Source organism: Heptranchias perlo, chromosome 10 (assembly GCF_035084215.1).
Source record: "Heptranchias perlo isolate sHepPer1 chromosome 10, sHepPer1.hap1, whole genome shotgun sequence".
NCBI classification, from domain to species: domain Eukaryota; kingdom Metazoa; phylum Chordata; class Chondrichthyes; order Hexanchiformes; family Hexanchidae; genus Heptranchias; species Heptranchias perlo.
This window is the reverse complement of record NC_090334.1, coordinates 2,307,600-2,332,948: the sequence shown is the minus strand read 5'-3', so window position 1 is coordinate 2,332,948 and position 25,349 is coordinate 2,307,600. Positions and strand designations below refer to the sequence as shown.

The following is a 25,349-nucleotide window of genomic DNA, read 5'->3' as shown; positions in this document are numbered from 1 at the left end:
TGCGACGTGATAAATTTTGGCAGGAAGAATGAGGAGAGGCATTATAAACAAAAGGGTAAAATTCTAAAGGGGGTGCAGGAACTGAGAGACCCAGGGGTATATGTGCACAAATCTTTGATGGTGGCAGGACAGGTTGAGAAAGCGGTTAAAAAAAGCATATGGGATCCTGGGCTTTATAAATAGTGGCATAGAGTACAAAAGCAAGGATGTTATGATGAACCTTTATAAAACACTGGTTCAGCCACAACTGGAGTACTGCATCCAATTCAGGGCACCGCACTTTAGGAAGGATGTGAAAGCCATAGAGAGGGTGCAGAAAAGATTTACTAGAATGGTTCCAGGCATGAGAGATTTCAGTCATGTGGAGAGACTGGAGAAGCTGGGGTTGTTCTCCTTAGAGCAAAGAAGGTTAAGAGGAGATTTGATAGAGGTGTTCAAAATCATGACGGGTTTACATAAAGTAAATAAAGAGAAACTGCTCCCATTGGCGGAAGGGTCGAGAACCAGAGGACACAGATTTATGGTGATTGGCAAAAGAACCAAAGGCGACATGAGGAAAATCTTTTTTACGCAGCGAGTGGTTATGATCTAGTATGCACTGCCTGAAAGGATGGGAAGCAGATTCAATCGTGAATTTCAAAAAGGAATTGGATAAATACTTGAAGGGAAAAAATTTGCAGGGCTAAAAGGGAAAGAGCAGGGGAATGGGACTAACTGGACTGCTCTTACAAAGAGCCAGCAAGGAATCGATGGGCTGAATGGCCGCCTCCTGTGCTGCAACCATTCTATGATTCTATGCACAAACAGCGCACAGACTATGAAAAGCTCGGAGCTTCCAGTCATCCGGTCCCCCTCTCCAATTCCTCCAGGTCTTTCTGCTCTCAGCAACCACCAGAAATTCAATTCTGTTCAATCTGTCACAGTCATAGCTGCCTCTGGCTGCATCCTGTTGCTGTGCCGCACAATAATAAATAAAAATATTATCATCTTTAGCAGCGACTGCTGAAGGGAACTGCAGGGAAATTTTGTTTACACTGCCAATTCAGAAGGAGCTGCAAATACTTGTAACTGGTGTGACAAAAAGGTGGTATATTTATAATATATCTAATTTATAATAAAGTGGTATTATCAGAAAGGAACTCAATAGGAATCTGGTCAAAAGATTTGAAAAACAAGTGGGGACATGACAATAAAAGATAAGAAAAATAATCCACTTTACCTTAATAATGTGGCAAGACTGCATGTATGAAATGGATGGATTTATAAATTTTCAAAGTTCAGTTACCCCCACCCCAAAATTTTTCTTCTGCAGGCTGTTCATAACCAGAGAGCCGGAGTGGCAGAAGGGGGAATTGGCACCAACGTTATATCATACAATGCATTTGTGTGAGACATCGTCACTTTTTCCTTCTGCTATATGGAAGGCCCAACTACACAGGTACATAAAGACTGATGAAACTCATCTAAACAAGACAAGCAAGTCTGAGCTAAATACCTGCAAAAAGTAGCAATCTCAATTGTTGTGTCAGGGAAGCATACAGAGTGGAGGCCAGGTGCTTCACCAAAGTGAGCAAGGAAAAAAGGAAACCAGTGGACCTCGCTTGCTAGTTAGGAAAAGGTGGAATCAGGTCAGCAATCCAACTCCTCAGGTGAGGAATAATGTGTGACTCCAGAGGAAGTAGAGGAAGGGAGAGATAACAGAGCAATACAAAATGAGGATGGGGGTAGAATTTCTTCAAGATGGCATCTATCAGAACTGCTCAAAATTATGTTAATAATAAAAATCAGTGAGAACTGAACTTGCTCAGTAGTATCTTCCACTAGTATCCAAAATGCTGCCAGTGTAGGCAGACCTGACCTGAATGGCAACTGGTCCACAAAGAGCAGAGGAAGAGGCCTCCAGACCAGAGGTACTGGCGGCAGAGGACCTGAGCAGCGACAAGAGGGCCCATAAAGAGTGGGGGAAAGAGGCCGAGACCAGAGGTACTGACAGCAGCAGAGCAGAGACCTGAGCGGCGAAAGAGCAGCAGCAGGCCCATAAAAAACGGGAGAAGAGGCCTCCAAAGCTACCGGCGGTGGGGGTCTTGAGCGGCGACAGAAGGCCTGTAAAGAGCGGGGGAAGAGGCCTCGAGACCAGAGATACCGGCGATGGAGGACCTGAGCGGCAACAGGGGGCCCATAAAGAGCAGAGGACTAAGGTCGAAAACAACAACAACATTCAAGGAGTGACTTCACAGGGCAGCAGGTGATTGATTGGCTGGTGAGTATTACCGTTTTTTTTCCTCTAAACTAGGGCATTGGTTTACAATAGGAGCTAGGAAATTAAAAAGAGGTAGGTTAATCGGGATAAGTAAATTAACAATTTTTAAGTCTTTACTTTATTTCTGTTAAGTTGCGTAGCAATCTAATAAATCGAGGCATGGCAGAGCACCTCAGAGCCCAGGAAGTGTCGTCAGCTGGGGGAGCTCGAGCTCTGGGTTTCGGAGCTTGAGCAGCAGCTGGCGTCACTGTAGTGTATCCATGAGGCTGAGAGCTACGTGGATAGCACGTTTCAGGAGGTGGTCACCCCACAGCGTAAGGAAGTGCAGGCAGAGAGGGACTGGGTGACCGCCAGACAGACAAGGGGGACCAGGCAGATAGTGCAGGAGACCCGAGTGCATCTCGCTCTCTAGCCAGTATTGTGAGGGAGAGTGTTTCTCTGGGGAGTGCAACCACAGCGGCATGGGTGGCTCAGCTGTACGGGGGGGGGTGGGGGGCGGGGAGGAGAAAGGTCAGGAGAGCGATAGTGATAGGGGATTCAATAGCTGGGGAACAGACAGGCATTTCTGCGGCCACAGGTGTGATTCCAGGATGGCATGTTGCCTCCCTGGTGCTCGGGTCAAGGATGTAAGGATGTCACTGAGCAGCTACAGAACATTCTGAAGGGGGAGGGCGAACAATCAGTGGTTGTAGTCCACATCGGTACCAACATAGGCAGAAAGAGAGATAAAGTCCTGCAGCAAGATATTAATAAGCAGGACCTCAAAGCTGGTGATCTCCGTATTACTCCCGATGCTATGCACTACTAAGTATAGAAATAGGAGGATAGGGCAGATGAATGCATTGCTGGAGAGATGGTGCAGGAGGGAGGACTTTAGATTCCTGGGGCATTGGGCCAGTTCTGTGGGAGGTGGGACTGGTACAGGCCGGACAGGTTGCACCTCAACAGAGCTGGGACCAACATCCTTGCGGGGAGGTTCACTAGTGCTTTGGTGGAGGGTTTAAACTAATTTGGCAGGGGGATGGGCACCAGGATGTAGCATTGGAAAGGAGAAGCAAGGTGCACAAAGGATTGGATGAGACCGACAGCACTAGAGTAAGAAATAGTTCAGTATTACGTGGTATCAGATTAAGAGAGAATACAAGAAGGTCTAAGATCGGTTTACAGTGCATGTGTGTAAACGCACGAAGCATAGTAAACAAGGTTGGTGAGCTGCAGGCGCAAATAACCACATGGGACAATGATGTTGTGGCGATAACAGAGACCTGGCTCAAAAAAGGGCAGGATTGGGTACTAAATATTCCTGGATACGAAGTGTTCAGGAAAGATAGGGAAGGAAAGAAAGGAGGGGGGTGGCAGCATTGATTAAGGAGAATATTGCAGTGCTGGAGAGAGAGGATGTCCTGGAGGGGTCAAAAACAGAATCTATTTGGTTAGAGTTAAGAAACAACAGGAGGTGCCATTACACTACTGGGTGTATTCTATAGACTACCAACTAGTGGGAAGGAGATAGAGGAGCAAATTTGCAGGGAAATTACAGAAAGCTGCAAGAGCCATAGAATAGTGATAACTGGGGACTTCAACGATCCTAATAGACTGGGACAGTAATAGTGTAAGGGGCTAAGAGGGGGTGGAACTTTTGAAGTGTGTCCAAGAGAACTTTCTTCATCAGTACGTTTCCAGCCCAACGAGGAAGGAGGCATTGCTGGATCTGGTTCTGGGGAATGAGATGGGTCAAGTGGAGCAAGCGTCAGTGGGGGAACATTTAAGGAACAGCGATCATAGTATCATAAGGTTTAGATTAGTTACGGAAAAGGACAAGGACCACTCTAAAGTAAAAATACTCAATTCAGGAGGGCCAATTTCAGTGGGTTGAGAACTGATCTGACCCGGGTAAACTGACAGGCAAAACTGTAATTGAACAATGGGAGGCCTTTGAAGAGAAGGTGGTTCAGGTGGAGTCTAGGTTTTCCCCCTGATGGGAACCAGGGGGAAACCTCTCCAGTGGTTGGAGTCATATGTAGCACAAAGGAAGGTGGCAGTGGTTGTTGGAGGCCAATCATTCAGCCCCAGGACATTGCTGCAGGAGCTCCTCAGGGCAGTGTCCTAGGCCCAACCATCTTCAGCTGCTTCATCAATGACCTTCCCTCCATCATAAGGTCAGAAATGGGGATGTTCGCTAATGATTGCACAGTGTTCAGTTCCATTCGCAACCCCTCAGATTATGAAGCAGTCCATGCCCGCATGCAGCAAGACCAGGCTTGGGCTGATAAGTGGCAAGTAATATTCGCACCAGACAAGTGCCAGGCAATGACCATCTCCAACAAGAGAGAGTCTAACCACCTCCCCTTGTCATTCAACGGCATTACCATCGCTGAATCCCCCACCATCAATATCCTGGGGGGTCACCATTGACCAGAAACTTAACCAGCCCAGCCATATAAATACTGTGGCTACAAGAGCAGGTCAGAGGCTGGGTATTCTGCGGCAAGTGACTCACCTCCTGACTCCACAAAGCCTTTCCACCATCTACAAGGCACAAGTCAGGAGTGTGATGGAATACTCTCCACTTGCCTGGATGAGTGCAGCTCCAACAACATTCAAGAAGCTCGACACCATCCAGGACAAAGCAGCCCGCTTGATTGGGACCCCATCCACCACCCTAAACATTCACTCCCTTCACCAGCGGTGCACTGTGGCTGCAGTGTGTACCATCCACAGGATGCACTGCAGCAACTTGGCAAGGCTTCTTCAACAGCACCTCCCAAACCCACGACCTCTACCACCTAGAAGGACAAGAGCAGCAGGCACATGGGAACACCACCTGCACGTTCCCCTCCAAGTCACACACCATCCTGACTTGGAAATATATCGCCGTTCCTTCATCATCGCTGGGTCAAAATCCTGGAACTCCCTACCTAACAGCACTATGGGAGAACCTTCACCACATGGACTGCAGCTGTTCAAGAAGGCGGCTCACCACCACCTTCTCAAGGGTAATTAGGGATGGGCAATAAATGCTGGCCTCGCCAGCGACGTCCACATCCCATGAACGAATTTTTAAAAAGTACATTCCCACAAGGGAGAAAGTTAGGGCAACTAAAGCCAGAACTCCCTGGATAACAAAAGAGACAGTGAGTAAGATGAAGCAAAAAAAGGGGCGTATGACAGATGTCAGGTTGATAATACAAGTTGAATATAGAAAGTTCAGAGGGAAAGCTAAAAACGAAATAAGAGGGGCAAAGAGAGTATGAGTATAGACTGGCAGCTAACATAAAAGGGAATCCAAAAGTCCTCTATAAGCACAAACTGTAAATGGGTAGTAAGAGAAGGGGTGGGACCAATTAGGGACCAAAAAGGAGATCTACGCTTGGAGGTTGACGGAATGGCTAAGGTACTAAATGAGTACTTTGCATCTGTCTTTACCAAGGAAGAAGATCGTGCCAAAGTCACAGTAAAAGAGGAGGTAGTTGAGATACTGGATGGGCTAAAAATTGATAAAGAGGATGCACTCGAAAGGCTAGCCGGACCTGATGTAGATACTTTACCCGGTCCAGATGGGATGCATCCTAGGATGCTGAGGGAAATACGGGTGGAAATTGCAGAGGTACTGGCCATAATCTTCCAATCATCCTGAGATACGGAGGTGGTGCCGAAGGACTAGAGAACTGCAAATATTACACCCTTGTTCAGAAAAAGGGTGCAAGGATAAACCCAGCAACTACAGGCCAGTCAGTTTAACCTCAGAAGTGGGGAAACTTTTGGAAACAATAATCCGGGACAAAATCAACACAGTCACTTGGACAAGTGTTGATTAATAAACGAAAGCCAGCACAGATTTGTTAAAAGCAAATCGTGTTTAAGTAACTCAACTGACTTTTTCGATGAGGTAACAGAGGGTCGATGAGGGCAATGCGGTTGATGTGGTGGACGTGGACTTCCAAAAGGCGTTTCATAAAGTGCCACAAAGTGGGCTGGTCATCAAAGTTGAAGCCCCCTGAATAAAAGGGGCAGTGGCAGCATGGATTCGAAAGTGGCCAAGTAATAAGAAGAGAGTAGTGGTGAACGGTTGTTTTTCAGATTGAAGGGAGGCTTTTTTTTAAATTCGTTCATGGGATATGGGCGTCGCTGGTGAGGCCAGCAATTCTTGCCCATCCCTAATTGCCCTTGAGGTGGTGGTGAGCCGCCTTCTTGAACCGCTGCAGTCCGTGTGGTGAAGGTTCTCCCACAGTGCTGTTAGGAAGGGAGTTCCAGGATTTTGACCCAACGACGATGAAGGAACGGCGATATATTTCCAAATCAGGATGGTGTGCGATTTGGAGGGGAACGTGCAGGTGGTGTTACCATGTGCATGCTGCCCTTGTCCTTCTAGGTGGTAGAGGTCGCGGGTTTGGGAGGTGCTGTCGAAGAAGCCTTGCCGAGTTGCTGCAGTGCATCCTGTGGATGGTACACACTGCAGCCACGGTGCACCGGTGGTGAAGGGAGTGAATGTTTAGGGGGTGCCAATCAAGCGGGCTGCTTTGTCCTGGATGGTGTCGAGCTTCTTGAGTTGTTGGAGCTGTACTCATCCAGGCAAGTGGAGAGTATTCCATCACATTCCTGACTTGTGCCTTGTGGATGGTGGAAAAGCTTTGGGGAGTTAGGAGGTGAGTCACTCGCCACAGAATACCCAGCCTCTGACCTGCTCTTGTAGCCACAGTATTTATATGGCTGGTCCAATTAAGTTCATTGTCAATGGTGACCCCAGGATATTGATGGTGGGGGATTAGGCGATGGTAATGCCATTGAATGTCATGGGGAGGTGGTTAGACTCTCTTGTTGGAGATGGTCATTGCCTGGCACTTGTCTGGCGCGAATGTTACTTGCCACTTATCAGCCCAAGCCTGGATGTTGTCCAGGTCTTGCTGAATGCGGGCACGGACTGCTTCATTATCTGAGGGTATAGAGTGGTGTTCCCCAGAGGTTGGTACCAGGACCATTGCTTTTCTTGATATATATGAGTGACTTGGACTTGGGTGTACAGGGCACAATTCAAAATTGCAGATAACACAAAACTTGGAAGGATAGTGAACAGTGAGGAGGATAGTAATAGACTTCATGAGGACATGGACAGACATATGGCAGATGAAATTTAACACAGAAAATTGTGACAGGATACATTTTGGCAGGAACAATAAGGTGAGGCAATATAAACTAAATGGTCCAATTCTAAAAGGGGTGCAGGAATAGAGAGATTTGGGGGTATATGTGCACAAATCATTGAAGGTGGCAGGGCAGGTTGAGAAAGTGGTTAAAAAAGCATACGGGATCCTGGGCTTTATAAATAGAGGCATAGAGTACAAAAGCCACAAGGTTATGATGAACACTGGTTCGGTCACAACTGGAGTATTGAGTCCAGTTCTGGGCACCTCACTTGAAGGATGTGAAGGCCTTAGAGAGGGTGCAGAAGAGATTTACTAGAATGATTGCAGGGATGAGGGACCTCAGTTACGTGCACAGACTGGCGAAGCTGGCCTTGTTCTCCTTACAGCAGAGAAGATTTGATAGAAATGTCCAAAATCATGACGGGTCTAGACAGAGTAGATAGAGAGAAACTGTTCTCATTGGACGAAGAGTCAAGAACCAGAGGACATAGATTTAAGGTGATTGGCAAAAGAATCAAAAGGTGACATGAGGAAAAACTTTTTTTTAAAAAAACACAGCGAGTGGTTATGATCTGGAATGCACTGCCTGAGGGGGTGGTGGAGGCAGATTCAATCGTGGCTTTCAAAAGGGAATTGGACTTGAAGGGAAAAAATCTGCAGGGCTACGGGAATGGGATGAGGAGGTGGGACTAGCTGGATCGCTCTTGCATAGACTCGATGGGCCAAATGGCCTCCTTCCGTGCTGTATCCATTCTATGATTCTATACACAGCAATGACCTTACATGCACGATGAGATTCCTGTTCTACAAGCAACTAGAACATTGCCTTTGACAGTACTGACCCATTCCAAGTATATTACTGAGGTCACTCAACTGGAGGGTGGTATCAGCTCCAGAACCCAGCTAAAAGACACCACTGAGTTGGCCTTGTGTTTTAGTAATAGTATGTTGGACAATTTAATACAAAACTAATAAAGTGGAATAAGGAAATTGCAGAGGTTAGAGACTCTACAAACAATGTTGATTATAAAGACAATCAGTAAAAGTGCATTTTAAATTACAGCAAATTAAATTTCAACACATCAAAAAGAAATTCTGATCATTACAAAAGTCATTTTATTTGTCTAAACACAAATCAAATACAGTTCCACAGACATTCTAAGAAAGTTAAGATAAAAACTAGTTGGAATAAATGCTTTTATTTATATTTAGAATAAAGACAAATGCATTAAAATGACCCTGCTCTAAGCTGCATTAGAAACTCGGTACTTCAAAAACAAGGTGAAGAGTAAACTTTTAGTCATCTGTACAGGTCATTGGTGCTTTTAAAATGAACTTACCTGCAGCTGCATGACAACGTAATTAAATCGGTCATTTCTTCCACAGCCAATAAATCTACAAACGTGATCCTTCCCTATTGTAAAGAGGAAAAAAATGTCCATCAGCAATTACACTTATGAGTTAATGTGACTAAAGCTGAAACATGGTGCGGATACAGCACAACAGGAAATTGCAATAATTAACAAGCTCCAGACATAGACCATCCAATACCATTCATTTCAACCCCTTCATCATGGAGTGCTCTCTTGAGAATTAGGCAGTACTGTTGATCTTGTACCATACTATAAATTGTAGTTTGAAGTCCATGGGCTACTAAACATCAATGGTAAGAATGGAAAACCATAATAAGCCTATTCCACAATTGAAATTTTCTAGTCTCAATGATGCTAGAAAAATTTGCCCTCAGCTGATTCACAAACTACAGAGTTGGGAAATACTCAAGATTTATTAATATTTACAGGGATTTCTCCTTTCATATGTCCACTAAGTCTATTAATTATTGATGACAAACACATAGGCTAGAAAAAGCTTAGGTTAAACATAACCTCTCTATTTTGATGTCTGTAGAACACAAGGTAGCACCATTTTATCAGAGATTAGACTAAACAGTTTAACAGGTGACTGTTACAATGTAATGCATCATTACTTTACCAGTAATCCATACAGACATGAAATATACACAATACAAACCTGTTAAGCTAGTAAGTTCCAATGTTCTTATTAAACTCACAAAACGGATCAATTTCAATTGAAACTATTTATTTATTTTATGGTCAGCATAGTACAAAAGCAGCATATGGATGTGAACGCATAAAATGAAAGCTTTTAGCCTATGTCAACTCAATACTCCTCAAATCATAAGAGTTTTTCAAGGACTATGGAAATAATCTCTACACCTGCCCTATTATTAAAAATGATGAAGAATACATAGTTTTGCTTTAAGCAACATCTAACAGCCATTCTTCTGTGCAAACCATTCCTCTACCAATTACCTAATCATACATTCTGCAGCAGAATATTTCTGATTATGAAAATTTGGATGTTGAAAAAAAAACTCAATTGGTTGGGAGGTAAGAGACAGTGTAGGGATAAGGGGAATGTACTCTGATTGGGGGAATGTGATAAGTGGTGTTCCCCAGGGATCTGTTCTGGGGCCTCAGCTTTTCACCATGTATATCAACGACTTGGATGAAGGAATAGGGAGTTGGTTATCCAAGTTTGCAGATGACACTAAGTTAGGAGGCAAAGTTGCATAGAGAGGAGCAGGAAGTTACAACAGGACAGATTAAGTGAATGCGCAAAGCTGTGGCAGATGGGAGTTCAATGCGGGGAAGTGTGAGTTCATCCACTCTGGATCCAAGACAGACAAATCCGAGTATTTTATTAATGGTGATTGACTAGAAACTGTGGAAAATCAAAGGGATTTGAGTATCCAGATACACAAATCACAAAACTGGTGCATGGGTACAAAAAGTAATCAAAAAGGCTAATGGAATGTTGACCTTTATCTCAAGGGACTGGAGTACAAAGGGGTGGAAGTTATGCGTCAGTTGAACAGAATCTTGGTCAGACCCCATCTGGAGTACTGTGTTCAGTTTTGGGCACAGCACCAAAGGAAGGATATATTGGCCTTTGAGGGGATACAGCGCAGATTCGGCAGTGATACTTCCTACGATGGATTAAGCTCCAACACAACTTGGAGATGAAGAATGGCCACTTGGATGAGTTCCTAGAGGCCTGCTGGTATCCACAGAACTGTACTCCAGCATGAGTCACACTTTTAGGGATGAGAGGAGAAAACGTTAAAAAACACACTCTTGTTCTATTACTTCATTCTGGTTAGTAATAAATGCAGATAATACATATAGTAGTACCTCCATTTGCCAGCAATGGCACTTCTAAACATAAATTGTACTCTGCACCTTCTTGTACTTTTTGTACCCGTGCACTAGCTTTGTGATTTGTGTACCTGGATACTCACACACAAACACGCATTGTTCTATTGGCAAGCTCTTCTATTGTCAAGAAAGGTGCAGAACACTGTAGAGCATATAAAAAGGATTAACCTCCAGCTGGATAAGCTTCAGCAAACAATGCTTACTGAGATCAGTTCCCTCCTCCACCCCCAATAGTAGTGAATCAAGGAACAGTGTTAATTTGGCAGCCTTTTTACAATTACTGAAGCCAAACTGGCACAAACTTATTGGAGTCCATTTAAAAAAAAATTCTAGTTGAAATACCTGACCTGTAATAAGTAACTGTTTAATGCAAGCTGAAGCACGTACTGGAGCAAATACTATTCAGCATTCGACTTGAGATCTTGTGTTTGCTGGATATTTCTATTGAATAAATATAATTAAAGTCGAGCTCTTAGAAGAGCAAACATGGAGTCGACAAGTTGGGTATTAGACAGGGTTAAGTGGGCAGAAGCAGTCAATAATAATTTCCTTCCTGATATAGCCTTCTTTTCTTGGGCAGAATTAAGTGAAACAGAAACAGAAAATGCTGGAAATACTCAGCAGGTCAGGCAGTATCTGTGGAGAAAGAAACAGTTAACTTTCATCAACAACCTGAAACATTAACTCTGTTTTTCTCTCCACAGATGCTGCCTTACCTGAATATTTCCAGCATTTTCTGTTTTATTTCAGATTTCCAGCATGCGCAGTATTTTGCTTTTGATTAAGTGAAACGGTCTTGGCACTGGGTACCAGATGCAGATGTTCCTCATCTTCTCAATGTGAAACTGGTTGACCTTTGAGCTGGATTTCAGGCTAGGCATTTTCTGCAACCAATGACCCTTCATCATGGATGACATTTCACTGCTTATTTACTTAACCACTTTTGAATTCAATTTGGCTGCAAAGCTCTAATATAATTGGCTCTCTAATGGACAGATGGCTGCACCTTTCCATTTGTTCAAAGTATTGGCTCTTTTGTTTGTGCAGAATTAGCTGATCTTGGATGGGGCAGCATTTGGGCACTAAGAGTCACCTCAGTGCCCTGGGGAAGGAGTGAGATAAATTAGCCAGGTTTCCCACTCCTATTTGAAAGTGCACATGGTGAGGAAAGATCAGGCTCAACTGTGATGGATCCTATGGTAAAACAACATGTCAATGCTCAGCTGAACAACTTGCCAATACTGCATAGCTTCTTGGGTGAACTATCAAGAGGACAAGTGGGACCCATGGAACAATGCTCCAATAAGAGTTAGTGCTTCAGAAAAGGAAAGAAAACTGAGGGAAGGGATGAAGGGATGAAGGAAAGTGTTAGCTCTGCATATGTTCTTTGTAATCTATATTTCAGAATTTTCTCCCTTAGGAGAAAGACTTACATTTCTGTACTAGATTATGTCTCTCTTGTCTCAAGGCACTTCATACACAATGAATTACTTTGAATTGCACTCAATGTTATTATGTACGGATACAGGACACTCATTTTACATAGTATAAGATCTCACAAGAGAGATTAATAATAAGCAAATCTGATTTGGTGGTGGTCTAAAAAGGCATATAGGCCAGGACACTGGAGTGTCAGCCTAGATTACGTGCTCTAGTCCTAGTGTAGGGATTGAACCTAGAATCTTCTGCCTCAGGAGCAAGAATGCTAAGGAAAACAAACTTTCTGTTACACCACCTCCATCTGTATTGTTCGAAAATAAAAAGTTACACAAAAAACAACAGATTTCTGGTTAGGCCACATCTGGAGCACTGCGTCCAATGTTGGTCCCCTCACATGGTGGGTGATAGTGGCCTTAGAAAAGGTTCAAATGGGTGCTACGAGAATGGTTCCTAGCTTAAAGAACCACAGTTACTCAGATAGGATTATGGTGCTGGGTCTATTTACTTTAGAGCAGCATAGACGTAAAGGTTTATAAAATAATGAAAAGGCCAGATAGCGTACCTGATAGATTATTCCAGTTTGACAGATTTGGGAAGACCAGGGCACATGTGTTTAAACTATGCAAAAGTAGGAATAGACTGGATGTTAGGAAGTGGTTCTTTGCCCAGAGAGTAGTGTGCCTCTGGAATATATTGCCAGCTGGTGTGGTGGGTACTGACTCTCTGCATGTCTTAGGAGGGAGCTGGACAGGTTCCTGCCTGGAGCAGAGATCACATCATATAGAAGGCAAGCATCTTTATAGATAACACTTGGTCCGTGCGATCTCCTGGACTGGTTTCAATCGCCTGAGGGGGTCGGAGAGGAATTTTCCAGAGTATTTTTTCCTGTATTTCCCCTGGGTTTTTCCTCTTTTTTTTTCCCCTCTCCCGGGACATTACATGGCTGTGCGGGGGGGGGGGCGGGTAGGAAATGTCTAGACATGATTCTCCAGCCATCATGAGTGTGGGGCAGGCTTGATTTACCAGCTAATCTTTTCCTGCACCTCATTTTCATATGTTTGTAATTCCAAGTCTATGTTGAGACTGGAGCAGATTTTCATCCTCATGCACATTTTAAAAAATGACTTCTTTTGTGAAATTACCAAAAGTTTAGCACATACTGGTTATTTGAGATTAGTTACTCTGAAGATTCCATTACCTTTAATTATAATTGACTTAAGAATTCCAACCAATTAGTGCAGGGTTATTTTTCAACTTAAGCAAATTAGACTGGCAGATATGAATAATATTTATTCATTTCCATCAAAAATAGAGTAAGAATAACAATGTAAAATTTCTGACAAGCTTCCTGTATTCTGAAATTACACATTTCATTTTGAAGAGGAAAAGCCTCTTTATGAGGAAGCTTTTTTTTAAACCAGTGTTCATTTTAACCATTCCTTGCTTTTAAATGTGTTCTTTTCACACAATTACCACCTGAAATTATGTTTTATTCTTTATAATACTTCATAGAAGTGTAAATATTAGGCCAATTCCTACTGACAAAATGGGCTAGAAAAACAAATTTATCATATCTATTCGAGCAAGTTATCACAAGCTGCATAATGCAAAGCAATTGCACTTGGTGATGCACTTTCAGCGCTGCAAAATTAGGGCAGATCCAGCTTAAAGTGATATTAGCAGCTAAATTTCACAACTGTGCTCCTGACAACCCATGAGCAGGGGATCCGCTAGTATACAAATAAAAATAAATATAAATCTAGAAAACATAACTGAGGACAGTGAAATTTTCATCAATAAGACAAGTTAACTTGTGTCAAAATATATCCCCCATTTTTTTTTTGGAGAGGTGGGCTTAAATTCTTCTGTATAAATAAATGTAATTTAGGTAAATTGCTGCACCACCTGTAAATTAAGGTACAAGATAACGAGTTGAACAAAAATGTAATCAGCCACATTAAAATAATAATCAGATATTTGACACAAATACTAAACACAAATTCCAAGATATTCTCATTTTAGGTTTAGAATTTCTAATATTCTGCAACTCTGGGCATACAAAAAGAAACATTGAACAAACAACCTTACTGTTACCCTTTCTGGCACTTCATACGGTCCACTGATCTCTCATGGTCTTGAGGAAATACCGCAGAGATTTGGGGAGAACTACAGAAGTTGGGATTTAATCTTTCCCGATGTGGTACCAGAGCTAGGGAAACTAAAATAATTTCCATACTTGATGACAAATTGATGCAGTGTCCTTGCCATCCTGGTGTTGGCTCAATTTATTTTCTTTCAAACAAACAGAACACTACATGGAGCTGTGCTGCACATTTATTTCCAGTTTGGAAGCCAACCAGAACCAACTCAAAACTGTCATGTGAACCAGAGAGCGAGCCACACATTAGAATAAAAGACCATATTTAATTAGAAACAGGTATGAAAAGCTAGCACCAATCTTCATTAAAGAAAGTTAACTGCTAAACATAGAATCAGAACTTCATTCAACACTGAAGGACACTGCTTTTAAATGAGACCTGTACTTATAAACAGGAGATTATAATCAAAAGCTGACTTCCAAATATGGAGATGTAGGCTGATGGGCCTTTAAGATATAATACCAGTCACCCCTTGAGGTTAATGATTTTGGCTCAGAGAAAAACATTTCTGAAACCATTAAAAGAACATAAAAAATAGAAGCAGGAGTAGGTCATACAGCCCCTCGAGCCTGCTCCACCATTCAATAAGATCATGGCTGATCTTAGACCTCAACTTCACTTTCCCACCCGATCCCCATATCCCTTGATTCCCTTAGAATCTAGTTTAGAACAAAACCAGGATGCCATATTTGAACTAAATCAAGGTCATCAGTGATGAGAATTTTAAGGCATTAGCTCATTATTTGAGGGGGACATGATAATATTAAGGCAAGCTAAAAGCTTCTTTCTCCCCCTACACCTCCATCATAAAAATGCCAAGCTAATGCAATTGATCAATGCAAATAAAATCAATTCACACAGATGGTTTGAACATGTGATTCTCCAAAAGCTCCCAGGGCCCTAAGTGGGCTGAATATCATGAGCCTTACTCTAAGGACATAAAACTGTGAATCTGGCACTAATTCAGTAATCCCACTCAGAGCTAGACGGATGGAGCGATGAATTGAAATTAATTGTTGTACCATACTATCAGTACAGCACAAGCAGGAGGCAGATATTTGGCCCATCGCGCCTGTGCCAATTCTTTGAAAGAGCTATCCAATTAGCCCTCCTCCCCTGCTCTTTCCTCATAGCCCTGCAAATTATTCCCCTTCAAGTATTTATCCAATTCCCTTTAAAAAAATTATTGAATCTGCTTCCACTACCCTTTCAGGCAGTGCATTCCAGATCATAACTCGCTGCATAATTTTTTTCCCTCTGGTTCTTTTGCCAATTACCTTAAATCTGTGTCCTCTGGTTACTGACCCTCCTGTCACTGGAAACAGTTTCTCCTTATTTACTCTATCAAAACCCTTCATGATTTTGAACACCTCTATCAAATCTCCTCTTAACCTTCTCTGCTCTAAGGATAATTTACTGCCACATTTAATACAAGTCTATCAACTTTGCTTCCGTTTGCACTATAGAACATGTTAAAAAAATTTATCAGATTGCAAAAAAACTTCACTGATCAGCCTACAAGACACAAAGTATTACTGTCCACAAAGGAATCTGTAATTGTACAAACAAATCATATACTGTAACAAATGACAAGCTTTCAAGAAGAAGTCAATAACTTGAAAATCAAATGGTTTCAAAATGATCTTTAAATTTTTGATAAAGTAAATTTTTGTTATCAATAATACTTCTACTACAAGACAGCTAACAGTACACAGATATCATTTTTAATACTCATCTATTATAAAATCACAGACAGAAAACTGAAGCGCACAATGTTAATGAATCTTTACCAGGAGAGAAAAGCTCAAGCAATTACCATCAGGCATAGTAATTAGGGATGATGCAGTGTTGAGCAATAAATTCTTTCAATGAAAATTATTTGCACTGCTTCTATCATTAACTTTAGGGAACATCTTTCAGATGGGAAAACTTTTCAAATCCATAAAAGAAAAATTACAGTCTGTGCAAAGTTAATTTGTTTTTTGTTCTTGAATATTTAGTATAGCTATAATTTCAACTCCTAATGAGTCTACAGTGGACAACATTTATGACACTATTTATGGAACTCTGCGCTCCTCCAATTCTTGCCTTTTGCACATCCCCAATTTTAATCTCTCCACCGTGCCTTCAGCTGCCTAGGCCCTAAGCTCTGGAATTCCCTCCCTAAACCGCTCCGCCTCTCTACCTCTCTCTCCTCCTTTAAGACGCTCCTTAAAACCTACCTCTTTGACCAAGCTTTTGGTCACCTGTCTTAATATCTCCTTATGTGGCTCGGTGTCAAATTTTGTTTGATAACGCTCCTGTGAAGCGCCTTGGGATGTTTTACTACATTAACGGTGCTATATAAATGCAAGTTGTTGCTATTGAAAGTTAATCTATTCACAGAATTTCCACAATTTATAAAGAATTCTTCCAATATTTCAGCTCAGATAGCAGCACTCTTGCCTCTGAATCAGACAGCTGTGAGTTCAAGCACTGTTCGAGGACCTGAGTGAATAATCTAGGTTGACAGTCCAATGCACTACTGAAGGAATGCTCTGGTGGCATCTTTGGTTAAACCAAGGCTTGATTGAATGTTAAAAGACCCCATGGCACTATTCGAACAAATTCTTCTGGTATCCTGGTCTACATTCCTATCTCAACCACCTCTACAAAACTGATTAATTGATCATTCACTTCACTGATATTTGTGTGAACTTGGTGTGTAAACTGTCTATTATAACAGTCACTACATCTTAAAGTAATTTATTGCATGCAAAATAATTTGAACCTATAAATGCAAATTTAATGCTGGTTATTTGGTGCTTTTGTTTTTTTAAAAAAAAGCACTGCACTTCCTTTCTTTCAAGTAATAAAATCTTCAACTTGCCTATTAAAGAGTATTGAGCAAACCTTTAATTGGAGAGGGAAAAGAGCTTGAGGAGCTACATATTCTTATTATTATGTCACACAGTAGGATATTTTGACAAACTACAGCATTACCTCACCTGCTGATGCAAGTCTATTTGGATTAACTGATTAACCCTAACCTAGCTTTTTAAAATATACTGGTGGTCAAAACACTAGTCATGGAATCCAAATATTTTACAAAGAATTACACAGAATGTACAGTACATACAGGCCATTGGGCCCAAATGGTCTATGCCAGCTTTTATGCTCCACACAAGCCTCCTCCCACCCCTCTTCATTAAGCCCTATCAGCATAACCAGCATTTTGTGCAGCTATTTTTTAAAAAAAACACGGTAAAGCCATTAGGGCTGTTAGCTTCTGGAAACATTTTACAGAAATTTAGCTTTCCTTCTCTCCCACAAAGAAAAAAAAGACAGGTAGTTTAATTTATTTCACAGGTACTCTCAACAGAGTGATAAATACTTTCAGTCTTGCTTAATAGAATATAATAGAAGTCACAGCATCTATGCCGCAGTGACCACATGTCCTGGACTTGTACAAGCCTTGGCATGTCCCCATGTTCTGCATGGAAAAGTACTGCCAATTGAAGACAGGGTCATGTAACACCAAGTGTATCCATATTTGGCAATAACAACTTGCATTTATAAAGTGCCCCTGAGCACTTTAGTATAAGGCGGCAAAGGAAGGGTGGGGGTGGGAGAACAGGATGGCTAGAATGGGGAACCAAAGGTCAAGGTTGGGCAGTATTCCACACCTCTTAGAATCATAGAATGGTTACTGCACAGGAGGCCATTTGGCCCGTCGAGCCTGTGCCAACTCTCTGCAAGAGCAATCCAGCTAGTCCCACTTTCCGCGCCCTTTCGCCATAGCCCTGCAAATTTTTTCCCTTTAAGTAATTGTCCAATTCCCTTTTGAAAGCCACGATTGCGTCTGCCTCCACCACCCTCTCAGGCTGTGCTTGGCGGATCATAACCACTTGCTGTGTAAAACGGTCTTTCCTCATGTTGCCCTTCTCTCCACGTTTCCTGTCCTCACTCACTCACCACCAATGTGTACCCCCCTTGACTCAGCACAAGGTGGGAGCTTAGGAAAATTAATGGAATTGAGGGATTAATGGGAACAAAGAGAGGTGGGAGAAGAGAAGGTTTGATAGTGCAATAGTTGGAGAGATTAGAGGGGGGTAGGGTGGGTTAGTTGAAGAGGAGTGATAATGGTGGATTTGAAGTATTGGATGAGAATTGACACCAGCAAGCATGGGGAGGGGTGGTGGGGGTGGATGTGATAAAAATGGGTAGTCAGGACTGGAATAAGAGCGTAACAAGGGAGGAGTCAGTAGCCTTCATGGACGAGATGACTGAGCTGAAGGGATTATGAACAGGATTGACCAAGATGTCAGTCATTGCCAGAGGTAAGGAATCTTACAACACCAGGTTATAGTCCAACAGTTTTATTTGAAAATCACAAGCTTTCGCTCACTCACCTGACGAAGGAGGTAAGCTCCGAAAGCTTGCGATTTTCAAATAAAACTGTTGGACTATAACCTGGTGTTGTAAGATTCCTTACATTTGTCCACCCCAGTCCATCACCGGCATCTCCACATCATTGCCAGAGGTGGGAGAGGTCAGAGTTTGAGCTAGCACTAGGGAAAAAGTTTGGAGGTAGTTTTTTTTTCCCAGATGTAGAAAGCAACATCAGAGAGGGTGGGCACTTGGCAGTGTGGAGTTATGGAAAAGGTTGGAGAGAACCTTGTCAATGATACAGGCTCTCATGGTCATGTATGATGACCAAGATTGAAAACCTTCTCCATCTTCCACAATTATCTTGTAATCAAAAACACATCACCTGATTTGCCCCAATCATGCAGCATAACTGTCAGAAAACAATTTTGTTTCAGATACTTAGTCTTTGACAGATATTTTAATTGGTTTCCTTTCAAGAACTGTAATAGTTGTTTAAGTTTTACATGGATTGTCCATGGTGAGAAAATGGGGGAACTTTAATGTATACGTTTATTCCTCATTTAGTCGATAGCTGAAATAATTCAAGACATTGTCTTGTACTGTTTTATTAATATGGCTTTCAATTTTAGAAAAATGAAATCTATAAGATATTGTTAAAAAGAATGCACAACAATCTTCTGTTCATCCATGGTTGCACACATGTGCAGTAATAAATATAGCACCTGTACTCCAGTATAGGTCACAGGTTCAAGCGCCAGCTTTGACCAAGATTCAAACCCTCCTGCTGTCACTGGACAAGTTTTCCAGTTCTCAGCCAGGTCCCTGGCTGGATAAAAGCAATGCCTTCCATCAGCTCATCATGGAGAGGGGGTGAGTACAGATGTGGGCAACTTCTGTGGCTCACACCACCCCACTCTTGCATATGAGTCAGTAGTGGGTGATCCTGAAAAGGAGTGGTGAAAAAAAAAAGTACATTCTCAGAGGAAAAAGGCACTGAGCTCATCAGTAGTGTTTAGGAGTGATTCAATATTTAAAATCAAGTTAATCCTTTTTCCTTTAGTTATACAATGTCTTGCATAGTTATGGGTTCACAAAGTTTATGATGTAAATTATAACCTCACTGCTTAAACACAAGGGGCTAGAAATTGGGCCGTCCAGCGCCTGTTTCGGCGCTATGCGGCCTCTCGAAGTGCCGAGATGGCATCTTGGCTGCGCACGCACATTTGTAGTGCGACGTGTGCCGGCCACCATCTTGGTATAGGTATTAGCGCATGCGCAAATAATGAACGCCGGCAGCATGTAAAGTAAGGAGAAAATGGATACAGTGTGCAACGCTGTTTTAAAGTGATGACACCATTTTGGGACTTAACGCAGAGTCTTAACCACAACATGTCTTAGAGTGCCTGGAGGACGCCCCACCAGCAGTATTTAAAGGGACCATGCAGGATTTACAGGTTAGTGGCTGGATTATTGCATCTGGCTGCTGATGCATTTGTGACTTTTTGGAGATCTCCTAGACTTCAATACCAGGATGCAGGGACATTGCCTAACATTTAGAGCCAGGCCTTGCTGGAGTGAAGTTAGGAAACGCTTCTGCATGCAAAGGGTGGGAGAAGGTTGAAACGCTCTTCTGCAGACAGCAATTGTGAATTTTAAGTCTGAGATTGATAAGATTTCTGTGAACCAAGGGTATTAAGGGACATGGGGCTAAAGCAGGTATATGGAGTTAAGTCACATGTCTACCATGATCTCAATGAATGGCGGAACAGGCTCAAGGGGTTAAATGCCACTGCCACTTGCTGCCTCCAGTTATGCGCCACCTTCTCCTGCAAGAAAACAGGACGTGTGTCTGGGTGATGTGCCTATCATGGTTGAATAGCTGCCAGCATGTGTGGCCTGTGAGTTGTGGGTGTGCAGCTTGCAACAGTGGTAATGTGTAAGGGTGAAAGGAAGCATCTGATTGGCAGAGTTGAGTACTGATGAGAGTTTGTTGGTATGTGGGTGATGGGGGTGCAGTGCGTGGAGCAGCGGATGCAGCTAGTGGTGCAGTTGGTAGGAGACGCCACTTACCTTGACCACTCGTGTCAAAGCATTGAACTTCTTCCTGCACTACATCCACATGCATGTGCTATGCGCCTGGCATTGACTTCATCCCCCGCTGCCTTTTGAGCATATGTCTGGAGGGCCTCTTGCCACCCCCTGCGGATATAGGATGTCCCTCCTTCTGTCCACCTCTTGCACCAAGGCCTTTAGTGCATCAGCAGAGAACCTTAGTGCACGCTCTCTCGCAGGCCTGGTACAAACTCAGATCAGCAGATTGGTGAGATCTGGCTTGCAGATTGGAGGACGTGGGATTTAGCAGTGCGCAACCTTTATTCAATGTTTTAACATAACTCATCAGCTTGTAAAGATAGGGAGGGGACCTGCATCTGTGTTTTATGTATGCAATGTCTGATCTCCGTTCAGACAGCAGACTGTTATTTTCAGCAAATAACAGGCACCAGCTACCTTTGAGATTTTAAGAGACATTCTCCCTTTGAGAGATTCGGGCTTCCCCTGCTGGTGGAAAGTGCGCATTTTCTTGAATCCTCACGTCAGGCCGAGTTTTTAATGCGGCTTGAAGTTAAGTACTCAGGCCGGACGAATGTCTCATCCTGCCTGCACAGAAAGCACCAGGCAAAGGTTAGTTGCGGATCACACTACCCGCGCCCGATTATTGGCCGTGTCCAATTTAACCCCCAATTGGCTTTTGAAAGTCAAGCTTTAAATTTGGAACTTTGCTTGCTATAAACTCCCCATCAAACCATATGAAGATAATTAAAACTCCTATATAACCCAACAATGATGTAGCAATAAGGTTTTTGCAATATTCACCATTAACAAAAATGCATTATACACTGCAGTTTTCACCCCACTTTCAAAACAGTGAGGGCACTTTACACCCTGTAATCACCTCCCTACTAACCCAAAATTGCTTTCATTATAGTGCAATCACTGTAAAGGAATAAATGGGTGGATAGGCCGCCTTTATTTTAGCACAATGACTCTCCCTATATCTAATCCTAGGCCAGAAGCAGCATTCATGGTTTATTATGCATAAAACTTCCTAATCAGCTCTTCATGGGGCTCGCAGAAGAAAAGTTAGATCAAAACAATGAAATGGAAATCAGTTTATCAAACCCATTATAAAATAAATGGAGATACAGGTTTAGAAATGGAGCATAGTTGCTGCTGTGTTTCATCATGCATGGGGGGGGGGGGGGGGGGGGGGGGGAAGAGAAAAAAAAAATCGAATGACTTATGTCAGAGAGGCCATTATTTCAATTTGCCCAGTAATTGGGATTGGGTGTGACTATTCAACATCTTGTATGTACCCATTAGTGTTCAGTTCCATTCACAACCCCTCAGATAATGAAGCAGTCCCAGCCCGCGTGCCATATAATATCTCAAGTTGATCAGAAAAATCACTAGTGGGTTTGTTTTAGGGTTGATATAATGAAACACAACCCACTGGTTGGCAGCTTTTCTATTTAAAACATTTAACAGGTTTTAAACAAAAGCAATCTCGAATGAACAGATTTGCAGTTTGAAGGAAATCAATCGAACCATCTTTGTGACCATACCTTTGCTATTGTGATATAAATCTTGTGGAAAGGTAGGGCTTTTACTTCTAACAATATTTCCCACACAGATTATGAATAAAATTGTGGATGGTGGCCACATCTTTATTCAGGGATTAAGTTACATACTTATTATCTTCTAATTAAAAAATGCCACTCTGACTTTAATGAAAATAATACTACTGAGAATTAAAAATTGTGCTGTAATTAAACTATAACCTCCTCCACCCCTAAAACCCTCCAATAACTCAGGCCTCTTGTGCATCACCCACTCCCTTCACCCCACCATTAGCAGCTGTGCTGTCAGCCGTATAAGGCCTAAGCTCCGGAATTGCATTCCTAAACCTCTCCACCGCTTCATCTCTCTTTCCTCCTTTAAAACCTACCTCTTTGACCAAGTTTTTATAGTCACCCATCCCAACATCTCCTCCTTTGGCTCGGTGGCCATTTTAGCACCTTAAGATCTTTTCCTACATTAAAGGCGCTACATAAATGTAAGTTGTCTTCTTGGCCGATGCCCAAAGACATTGGGATTTGGGGGACAATGAATTTCTGGTAGGCCCTATCTTAGAGATGTTCAGCCCCAGGACATTGCTGCAGGAGTTCCTCAGGGCAGTGTCCTCGGCCCAACCATCTTCAGCTGCTTCATCAATGACCTTCCCTCCATCATAAGGTCAGAAAGGGGGATGTTCGCTGATGATTGCAGTGTTCAGTTCCATTCACAACCCCTCAGATAATGAAGCAGTCTGAGCCCGCGTGCAGCAAGACCTGGACAACATCCAGGCTTAGGCTGATAAGTGGCAAGTAACATTCGCGCCAGACAAGTGCCAGGCAAGGACCATCTCCAACAAGAGAGAGAGTCTAACCACCTCCCCTTGACATTCAACGGTATTAGCATCGCCGAATCCCCCACCAACATCCTGGGGGTCACCATTGACCAGAAATTTAACTGGACCAGCCATATAAATACTGTGGCCACAACAGCAGGTCAGAGGCTGGGTAATTCTGGAGGGGGAGGGTGAACAGCCAGTAGTGGTGGTCCATATCAGTACCAACGACATAGGTTAAAAAAAGGGATGAGGTCCTGCAAGGTGAATTTAACGAGTTAGGAGATAAATTAAAAAGCAGGACCTCAAAAGGTAGTGATCTCAGGATTACTACCGGTGCCACGTGCTGATGAGTATAGGAACAAGAGAATAGACTGGATGAATGCGTGGCTGCAGGGATGATGTCGGAGGGAGGGATTTCGATTCCTGGGACATTGGGACCTGGCTCAGGAGAAGGTAGGACCCATACAAGCGGGATGGGTTACACCCGAGCAAGACCGAGACCAGTGTCCTCGTTGGGGTGTTTGCTAGTGCTGTTGGGGAAGGTTTAAACTAGAGTGGCAGGGGGGTGGGAACCTGAGCGGGGAGTCAGAAGGGAGTAAAGTTGAGAGTAGCAAGAGAGGGGAAGATCCAGGGGAAATTTACAATACAAATAGTACAAACAGTTGTTCAAGAACAAGTGAAAGGGAAAAGCGTAGAGCAGCAGAAAGAAAGTGTACTTTAGACACTACAGATAAAGTGAAAACTAGAAGGCGTAAAGCAATTAACCCTGCATCAAAGCTGAAGGTCAGGCTAGGGTGTGTGGCCCAACTAAGAGTTCTATATACAAATGCACGGAGTATACGGAATAAATTAAATGAACTACAGGTTCAAATTCAAATTGGAGGGTATGAAATGATAGTTATTACTGAGAGATGGCCGCAGGATGGTCAGGATTGGGAACTAAATATACCGGGTTATAAGGTCTACAGGAGAGATAGGGAAAATGGAAGAGGGGGAGGAGTAGCCTTAGTGATTAGAGATGAAATTACTTCAATGATAAAGGAGGATATAACGAGAGGTAAGCAGCCAACAGAGACCTTATGGGTTGTTTTGAGAAATAGGAAAGGATCTAAGACTATAGTGGGAGTTGTGTATAGGACCATTGGCAGCAGCTCTGAAATGCTAGATTGTATAAATGCAGAGATTAGACTGTGTAACAAAGGCATAGTAGTCTTAATGGGTGACTTTAACCTTCACATAGATTGAGAAAAGCAGACTAGCAACTGTCAGAAAGGTAGTGAATTTCTTGAGTGTATCCGGGATAGTTTTCTGCAGCAGTATGTCCTAGAGGCAACAAGGGGGCAAGCCATACTAGATTTAGTAATGAGTAATGAACCAGATTTAGTTAACAGCTTAACTGTGCGTGAACATCTTTCCAATAGCGATCATAACATGATCGAGTTCAAGATAGTGTTTGAAAGGGAAAAAAGTGAATCAGCTGCTAAGATTCTAGACTTGGGAAAGGCCGACTTCAATGGGATGAGACAGGGACTGTCCACAGTAAACTGGGCAAATCTGTTAATGGGTAAAACGACTGATGATCAGTGGGAAATGTTTAAAGAAACATTTAACTTGATGCAGAATCAGTTTATACCCGAGGGGCAAGAACTCTACTTGCCAAAAAAAAACAGCCATGGACAACTAAAGAGGTAAGGGACAGTATAAGACATAAGGATAGGGCACACAAAAAGGCACAAAATGGCACAGATCCTGGCGAATGTGAAAGAACAAAGATCAACAAAGGGTCACAAAACAGATAGTAAGAGCTGCAAAAAGAGTGTATGAAAAGAAACTTGCAAGGGATATCAAAACCAATACAAAGAACTTTTAGTTATATTAGGAAAAAGAGGGTGGTCAGGAGCAGTGTTGGCCCCTTAAAAACTGAAAGTGGGGATATTGTCATTGACAATGGGATCTTACAACACCAGGTTATAGTCCAACAGTTTTATTTGAAAATCACAAGCTTTCGGAGCTTACCTCCTTCGTCAGGTGAGTGAGGGTTCTGAAATCGCATATCATATTAGGCTGGGAGCCAGTCACAGCAATCAAAGGTGTCGTTGGTGTTCAGACAGATTAGCCACGGAAAACATTACATCCCGGTATACGGGATACACGATGGGTCCGATCCGACAGACAGGCAGACAATGTCCAGTTGTATTAAAAGGATAACTTTTTTTTCTCTCCAGCTGGTGGGGTCACATGTAGCGTGACATGAACCCAAGATCCCAGTTGAGGCCGTCCTCATGG

The 25,349-nt window shown here is 42.7% G+C and overlaps 1 protein-coding gene across 2 annotated transcripts in view; it reads right to left on the bottom strand.

The window, feature by feature from the left end:
• ttbk2a (tau tubulin kinase 2a) overlaps positions 1 to 25,349 on the bottom strand; it is a 224,498-nt gene that overhangs the window by 124,567 nt on the left and 74,582 nt on the right. For both annotated transcript variants that reach the window (XM_067991120.1, XM_067991121.1), the window contains exon 4: positions 8,745 to 8,818. In XM_067991120.1, coding sequence (XP_067847221.1) covers positions 8,745 to 8,818 — 74 coding nt within the window. The remainder of the gene's footprint in view (positions 1 to 8,744; positions 8,819 to 25,349) is intronic.